The 8,782-nt window shown below is 35.7% G+C and overlaps 1 protein-coding gene across 1 annotated transcript; it reads left to right on the plus strand.

The window, feature by feature from the left end:
* Positions 1–3,198: 3,198 nt before the first annotated feature.
* Positions 3,199–4,896, plus strand: LOC124542402. Its single transcript, XM_047120358.1, has 3 exons — positions 3,199–3,443; positions 4,124–4,336; positions 4,785–4,896. Exons 1-3 carry the CDS (start codon positions 3,335–3,337, stop codon positions 4,808–4,810), a joined length of 348 nt encoding a protein of 115 aa, XP_046976314.1. The 5' UTR covers positions 3,199–3,334; the 3' UTR covers positions 4,811–4,896.
* Positions 4,897–8,782: the final 3,886 nt, after the last annotated feature.

Raw genomic sequence — 8,782 nt, forward strand, 5'->3', positions numbered from 1 at the left:
CTCTCCTGTGCCTTCGCTCTGGCAACCGCTACCGCCTTCTTTGCTTTCCTCTTAAATTCCCTATAAACTTCCTTTTTTTCATCTTTCAGACTTGCATTCACATTTTTTACAACCTGCCATTCTTTAAATGCCACTTTCTTCTCTTTCAGTACATTTTGCACTTCGTCATTCCACCACCACGTATCCCTATCTATTAAACCCTTTCCTTTCGACTCTCCAAACACATCTTTTGCGACCTTCCTTATATACCCAGCCATCTCATTCCAACATTCATTCGCCAGTGTCTCTTTCATATCACTCATTTGTATAATTTTCTCCACTATTTGGTTCCTATATCTACTAGCACATTCATCATTCTCTAACATACGCCATCGTGTCTTAGGAGGGGGCCGTATTCGGCTGTTTTTGGGCGAGACCCTTAATTTAACATCCATTAGGATATGTCTGTGTTGGGTGACTAATGCTTCGCCTGGCAGCACTTTACAGTTTTTGACACAGCATAGACTCCTCCGCCTCACTAGAAAATAGTCTATCTGTGTCGCGTGGTGGCCACTCTTGTAAGTTATTAGGTGTTCCTCTTTTTTCTTAAACCACGTGTTTGCTATAGCCAGGTCGAAGGCACAGGCAGCTTGTAAAAGTGCCTCGCCGTCAGCGTTCCGGTTCCCAAATCCCAACCCACCATGCACTCTCTCATATCCATCACTCTCTCTTCCTACATGGCCATTAAAGTCACTACCCACGTATAATTCCTCACTATCCTGTAAATCCATCAGCAGACAATCAAAGTCCTCCCAGAACTTTTCTTTCACGCTCTCCTCACAGCCTGACTGTGGTGCGTAGACACTAAATAAATTCAGTGTCACGTCGTCCACAATTAATTTAATCGCTATCAGTCTATCATTCACTCTTTTTACATCCACCACACATTCTTTCAGCCTACTATCTAAAACTATACCCACACCATTTCTCTTGCCATCACTTCCACAATAGAATAACTTATATCCTTCTCCTATTTCCCTAGCCCTTGCGCCCTTCCACTTTGTCTCTTGCAGGCACGCTGCATTTATCCGTCGTCTTTTCAAAACATCTGCTAGCTCTCTTCCTCTTCCAGACATCGTACCTACATTCCAACTCGCACACCTCAATTTTACCTCTCTCACACTCCGAGCTCGCTTCTTACGTCACACCCGCCCGTTTTGGTGCGACAACCCTTGTCCATTTCCCACAGGAGCCGGGTTCTGCCCCTGCGCGTCGCCTGTGGGGTACGCCCTAGCCCTATCATTCCTATGGTTTCCATCATCCATGCTGCTAAAAGTTTCGGCTTAAATTTTTAAAGTCGGCCGCCTGCCTGACACTAACCCTCCTTGGGAATGCTATTGTGGTGGTTTACCCGCCACCGTACGGGTGGCCCAAAGTGCAGGTGATATGCGCTGGGCCCTAATATAAACCCTTAGCCGCCTCTTACGACACCCACGGGTAGAGTTGGGGAGGTCCTATTCTGCTCCGGGACCACACGGATAGCATTTATACCCATGATCTCGAATTGTCAGTGAATAACTTTTATAACATACTTCAATATGCTGATGACATTGTTTTGTATTTTAAATCTTCATCTGTTCAAAATTTAACTTTGCATCTAAACTCTGCTTTACATTATCTTGACCTATGGCTCTCTGACCATGGCTTGTCTTTATCTATTGAAAAGACTCAGGCAGTTGTTTTCACTAGAAGAAGACAAATTCCGGTCTTCGACTTGTTTTGTGGGGATCAACGTATCAACTTTGCCAACAAGACGAATTTTCTAGGCATTATTTTTTCAGTTATCCTCTCATTCTCTTTGGTCCCGTCTAAGCGAACTGTCCCAACTCTGCGTTCGCTCTAGAAGCCCTTCCTTATTATTAGATAGTTTCTTAAAATTTACAACACTCCCACACCCTATCTTAAGGTTCCAGTCAAATCCTCTTTTTTCCACTCCATTCAGATCTCTGGTCTATAATCCATCTATTATTACAGATCTTGGTCTTGTTAAAGGGGCCCCTGATTCAAACTCTAAATTTCAAAGATTTCTTCATCAAAATTGGTCAAATCATTTACTTATATTTACTGATGCCTCTAAACTATCCCCTGACAGCTGTGTCGGCTCAGCCTGTTGGATACCCAAATTCAAAATTGTTCTTCAATTTAAATCCCCTCCTGAAACATCCATCTTTTCTGGTGAAGCAATTGCAATTTTAGAAGCCATCCTTTTTGCCCACTCCCATGACCTCAAACATACGTTAATTTTGACAGACTCTTTGAGTTGTCTGTTGGCTATTAAGGAAAATTCCGTTTCGTAGTAGACGTTTCGTAGATTAGGGAAGCATTGTTTTCCTGTCATCAAAAGGGGTTGGAATTATCGCTTGTCTGGATACCAAGCCATTCTGGTATTCCCGACAACGATACTGCAGATTCGTTTGCTAAATCTGCTATAACAACTAGCTCTCTTGATCACTTTAAAAATTCAACTCAAGACTTGTGTGCTCTAGCGAAAACTCATCTTGTTAAATCCTGGAACTTTGATTGGGAAGTATCATCAAAATCTAAAGGTAGATTTTACGCATCTCTACAACCAGGTATTCCAAGGCGTCCTTGGTTTTCTCATCACAGGCAAGCTAATCGTTGGGTCACCACAACTATCTGCCGTTTACGCCTTGGACATGCATGTACGCCCGTTCATCTTTGTAAAATTAGAGTTCGAGATCACTCTTTGTGTGAATGTGGCCTTGACGAAGGTTCCTTATCTCATATACAGTTTTCTTGCCCCAAACTCCTCCATCCTGTATACGACGTTCTCCCTCCCAAAGTTCCTCGCCCTATTAATGTTGAATGTTTGTTAATGTGTGTGTTTAGTCCACTTTGTAAATTTTTATGTAAATATATTGAGCGTAATAAAATTAAGTTGTAAATATTTTTGTGATCGTTCTTATTTGATGTTTTAATAATCATTTTATATGTTTATCTAATTATGTATATATTATTGTATTGTTTTAGGTTATGGGTTAACAGAGAGACTACTATTGTGCCCTTAAAATTAATTTAAGCCTGCAATCTCGACTGCACCGTTCAATCTCCATCGTGTCTTCTCCATCGCACGTGACATTGGCGAAATAATCTGTGCCCTCTTGGCACAAAGAAAAGCCATAAAAAAAAGTAAGAAATTTCTCTCAATGTATATATTTGTTTTATAGGTGAAGATGGTGCTATACTTCACAAATTCCCTAATCCTAACAAGGATTCACAACGGTTTCAAGCTTGGGTACAAGCAGTGGGAGGAAACTTATATTCCTTAGATGATATGTATGTGTTTAAATACAGACGAGTGTGTCACATACATTTTGAATCCAAGTATTGGACCAGGAGTAAAATGTTGAGTAATATTGCTGTACCAACTTTGCATATAACAGGTCAGTTACTATTTTAATTGCTGATATTGATACCATCATAGTTAATAGGCTGGATTACATTTACAATAGGGTGGTATCTAATTCGCTTATTCTCGCTTGGTGCCTGCACTTCATTACGGCAGATGGAGGCTGATCCCCCTCCGCGCCTCCGGTTTTATAAAAACACTCTAGGAATGTCACAAACAAGTACCAGGTGGAGTCTGAGTTGAATGGAGTAAAAATTGGTTTACAATTAATATTTTTGGTACAAAATTAATTAATTGACCAACTTGCAAAATATTTGGTGCACATTCAGTATTTTTGGTGTAAAATTAATTAATTTAATGTACCTCTGTTGTTAAAATATTTATAAGAGCAATATATTTTAATAAGAATAATTTTGTAATAATAATGTAAGTAGGTAATTTTATTTAATCACTTGTGATAAGTTAATGCAAGTTGAAGAATAATAAACAATTTATGTACTTTTACAAATGTTAATTTCTAACATCACAAAGCTTTATCTTATTTTTGTAAAAATACACTTGTACTCTAAATGTTAAAAAGGTGAAGTTATATTTAAGAGTCAGTTTCTGTGTATTTATTCACAAATTTTCCTGAGCATTTTTACTTTATTATGATCAAAAGTCCCTTATTATGATATAAAAAGTTTTAACAATTATGTTATTTTTATTTTCCAGTTGCAATCACAGAGAGAGTACCTCTAGCTGAATTAGCAAACAATTCAGTTATGTCAAATTATATGAATATAACTGCAGCATCTGCCTCATCATCTAGCCTTTATTCTAACATTATAAATAGTTCAACATCCATAACAAATTACATGGAAGAATCTCCATCTCCTTCTACGTCTGCATTTTTGTACTCTGGAACCATGAAAACCCCCACATCAAGTAAGATAATTATTATTTAATTATATATTTAAGAAACCCACCAAAAAGAACTAAACCTTTATTACCCTGAAAGAGGCTTTTCCTCAGTTTTAAACTGATAAAGTAATAATTATAATGATATGTGTAATTCAAAAGTAGCAAGCACAACAGACCCAAGAAGGTTAAAGGTTTAAGTTCAGAAACTCATTTATTGTGCAGTAAGTGAAGAATGAAGCATACATGCAACTCAGAGAGCACAATTAAAATTTAAGTCAGTTTTTCAATGGGTTAGGGCAAAACAGATTTTTATTTTATAGCTATTGGGCAATGCTTGTATTTTGCTCTATACAAGTTTTATCTACATCTGTTTTAGCACATGCAAGATTGGCCAAAGTATCAAAAAAGACAAAAGTTTAAGAAATTGATATAAAAAAGGTACATAGGACTGTAGTCTTTTTTTATGGGATAGGGGGCAAACAAGCTGACAGAAAGTGAATTCTGCTGCCCATGGACACCTGCAACACCAGAGGAGCCACAAAATGCGTTGCTGGCTTTTTAGGGGAATTAATGGGGAAGGGGTAGGGAATTGGGCCTCCGGTAACCTCACTCACGCGTCGAAACACGACGCAAGCGTCATTTTACGCTGGTTTTCTGTGAGCCCGTGGTATCGCTCCAGTCAAGCCGGCATTGGCTCTCCCACATTTAAAGTCGAATTTTAAAAATTGAATACTATAATATAATAATAATATCTTCTAGTCACCTTGAGTAAAACCATGTGTAAGAATTTCTGTAAATCTATATTTATTAATCACAAAAAGTTTAAAATCCAAATTTATACTATATAATGTAAAAATTCAATTTTGTTCCAGATTTGAAGGGGATTGAGTCTGAAAAAACAATAATGAAGCAAAAAATATGTGCCTTAAAAAAGAAAGTAAAAGGCTTGACTTTGACAATGGATAACTATTTAAAAAAATTAAAAAAAACCATGAACCTGACTCAGAACAAACCTTTTTTAAGTGCAGTAAAAAGATTTACATTGATGGCAACAATTTTTACTATGCTGCAATTCAGGGAATGTAAAAAAGATAAGAAGGGGAGACGATTTATTAAAGATGAGAAAATTATGGCACTGCATTTTTATAAACGGGGGCCAAAAGTTTATAGAATGCTGCTAAAAATATTTGTGCTGCCATCTCCATTCACTTTAAACAAAATGGTATCAAAAGCCAATATAAAATCTGTATTAAATGAAAATATTTTTTAACAGTTGAAGAAACAAGCATCACGGATGAAACCAAGACACAAATTGTGCCCATTAGTTTTTGATGAGATGGCCCTAACACCTCACCTGGATTACAGCAGGTGAAATGATAAAATTACAGGGTTAGTGGATAATGGCGAAGTCGTTAGTAAAGAACTAGCTGATCATATGTTAGTATTTATGATAAGAGGAATATTGAAAAACTACAAACAGCCATTGTCCTATTCATTTTGTGCCGGCAGTACAAAAAAAGAATTAATTAGCATCAATGATTAAGAAAAATATAAGAAAATTAAATGAAGTTGGCTTTAAAGTTCTGGCTACTGTTTGTGACCAAGGAACTTCAAATGTAAGCGCTATCAACTATTTAATAAAAGTTTGTTTATATATCCAAGCTCGAAGACACCTTTAAAAGTAATCCTAAGCTGGTTTGGACTTTTTTTAAGAGTAAAAAACAAAAAAAGAGTTCATATCCGAGCGAAATGACTCTTGATACAAAAACTGTGACTCATGGCAATGATATATGTGATCTGTTCGCGAACCACTTTTGTTCGGTCTACAATAAAATTACTTCTAACCACAACGAACCTGACAAGCAGTGCACAGCGCCCACTAGTTTCCTTAGTAATATAACCTTCACAAAAAGAGATACTTTGAATGTGTTAAAAAGAATGGACCCAAACAAGGGTGCAGGCGAGGATGGTATACCGTCTTTATTTGCAGTTAAATGTGCAACAGCAATCTCTCTCCCTCTCACATTAATTTTTAATGCATCTCTTGCCACTGGGTCATTTCCAGTATGGAAGAACTCGTTAATCATCCCAATATTTAAGAGCGGTAGAGTGGAGTTGATAAAAAATTACAGACCTATTTCCATCCTCCCTGTTTTCGCTAAGGTATTTGAAAAACTTATCTGTAATGTGATATCATGGCATTGTAAACAACTTATATCCCCACATCAACATGGATTTATAAAAGCCAGATCTACTTGCACTAATCTTGTCGCATTTGTGGAGAAACTCTCTGCGGCTTTAGATTCGAAGCAGACCGTCGATGTCATATATACTGATTTCAGTAAGGCTTTTGATAAGGTGCAGCACCAAATCTTACTTCATAAACTGGCTACGTATGGTTTTACAGACCAATTGCTGAAGTGGTTTAAATCCTACCTTTATAATAGAACATCGGTTGTGGTAGTCAACGGTTACAATTCTGCTCCATTTACGTCTACTTCCGGAGTCCCCCAAGGTTCTATACTGGGCCCTGTACTCTTTAATCTTTTTATTAATGATCTGTGTAGCAGTTTTGAATATTCCGATTACTATTTATACGCTGATGACTTCAAAGTATCTAGATGCATCCGGAATTACAATGACGTATTACTTTTGCAAAGTGATTTAAACCGTTTAGCCTCATGGTGCACTAACAATGGTATGGTACTAAATACTGATAAATGTAATTTCATCCGTGTCACGAGAAGTCGAAGTAAATCTCAGGGCTCATATCATTTAAATAACATACCATTGTGTGAAGTTAAGCACATGCGAGATCTTGGAGTAGTACTTGATTCAAAGTTACGTTTTGATAGGCACATAGATAATGTTTGCAAAAAAGCACTTAGAACTCTTGGATTTCTTTTGCGTAATTGTAAGGAATTCAAGAAACCAGAAACAAAAATATGCTTATATAACGCACTAGTTCGTAGCATTCTCGAATACTGCAGCGTTGTTTGGAATCCACATTATAATATATATAAAAAAAGGTTAGAATCTATTCAAAAGCGGTGTTTATGGCACATTTCGTATCATTGTCGAGTCGATAAATCTATTCGTAGTTATGAGGATCAACTGAAACACTTTAAAATGCATTCTCTATCAGATCGAAGACATATGCTTGACAACCTTTTTCTATTTAAACTTGTAAGAGGTGTATTTGACTCCGAATTGTTATTGACCCAAATCGACTTTGCCATACCATCAAGACTACCTAGATCAAAGAATGTTTCATTATTTCATGAAAAACTTTGTAAAACCAACCTGGGTCAAAATGCGCCACTTAATAGAATGATACGATCTCACAAAACATTATGCTCAAGCAATGATATTGATATTTTTTCTGATTCTATTTATAAATTTAAGAAAACCATTAAACTTAAATTTCTTCATTCTTCTATAAATGGTTAATTAATTATTGTAATAACTAAAAAACACATTCTTATATTTTTGTTTGAGTACAAATACTAACTTTTATTTAAAAAAATTTTTGCTCACTAAACTATTAGTACTAAGTATTATGTTGTTGTCTTATTAGAATGTGTTGCTTATAATTAGGGCATCATTTGGTCTAGATCTTCTTTTGTTTATTAGCATGTACAATTGTAAGAATGTATGCTCTGTTAGCGACCTATGTAATAAATAAATAAATAAATAAATAAAGAAATAAATAAATGAAACAAAACAGGAATATGCAAAAGCTGGCAAAGAAGCAAAAGATGAAGTTTTTGAGGTGGATAATGAAGAAGTGGTTTCTTTATTTGATGTTCCACATTTAATAAAAGGTATCAGGAATAATTTATTGTATAAAGATTTGTCATATACAATAGATGGCATAAAAAAAAAACAGCAAAGTGGGACCACATTGTGAAACTTTTTGAAAATAACCCAACATATAATGGAGTAAGATTAATTAAAAAGTTAAGTGAAAAACATTGTGATCCTGAAAAAGTGTCTAAAATGAAGGTTAAATATGCCAGTCAAGTTTGTAGTCACACTGTAGGGATAAATATGGGATTTTTAGCTGGTGAGTATAATAATTATGGTTAGATTTGTAGTTTATTTTATATGGTAAGATTACTAGTTGCTATACTTTTCCCTTAAATTGGTGAAACAAAATTAAAATAGAAATTTTATTTTAAAATAATTAATGTTTCATTAATAATAATGATTCAATAGTTTTTAAATAGTAGAGTAGGCTCTACTATGTTTTTTTAATTTTTTTACACTTGATATTGATTTAAATATATTTGATTTCTATTACAGATCAGGGCTTACTGCCAAGTGAATGCAAAGATACAGCTGACATTCTATTATTTTTTGATGAATTATTTGACTCTATGAATGGTAGCTGTAGTAACTCTTCTGAAAGAAGTGGAAAACCACTACTTTTGCCAGTGAAACCCAGATCAGAGCACCACGAAATTTGGA

Source organism: Vanessa cardui, chromosome W (genome assembly GCF_905220365.1).
Source record: "Vanessa cardui chromosome W, ilVanCard2.1, whole genome shotgun sequence".
Lineage (NCBI taxonomy): Eukaryota > Metazoa > Arthropoda > Insecta > Lepidoptera > Nymphalidae > Vanessa > Vanessa cardui.

What these genes read in the sequence shown, in the direction of transcription:
- LOC124542402 (XM_047120358.1), top strand. Translation starts at nt 3,335, where the DNA reads ATGTATGTGTTTAAATACAGACGAGTGTGTCACATACATTTTGAATCC. An exon ending in ACCAACTTTGCATATAACAG is followed by an intron (nt 3,444 to 4,123) that starts GTCAGTTACTAT and finishes TTTATTTTCCAG; the next exon opens with TTGCAATCACAGAGAGAGTA. An exon ending in CATGAAAACCCCCACATCAA is followed by an intron (nt 4,337 to 4,784) that starts GTAAGATAATTA and finishes TTTATGGGATAG; the next exon opens with GGGGCAAACAAGCTGACAGA.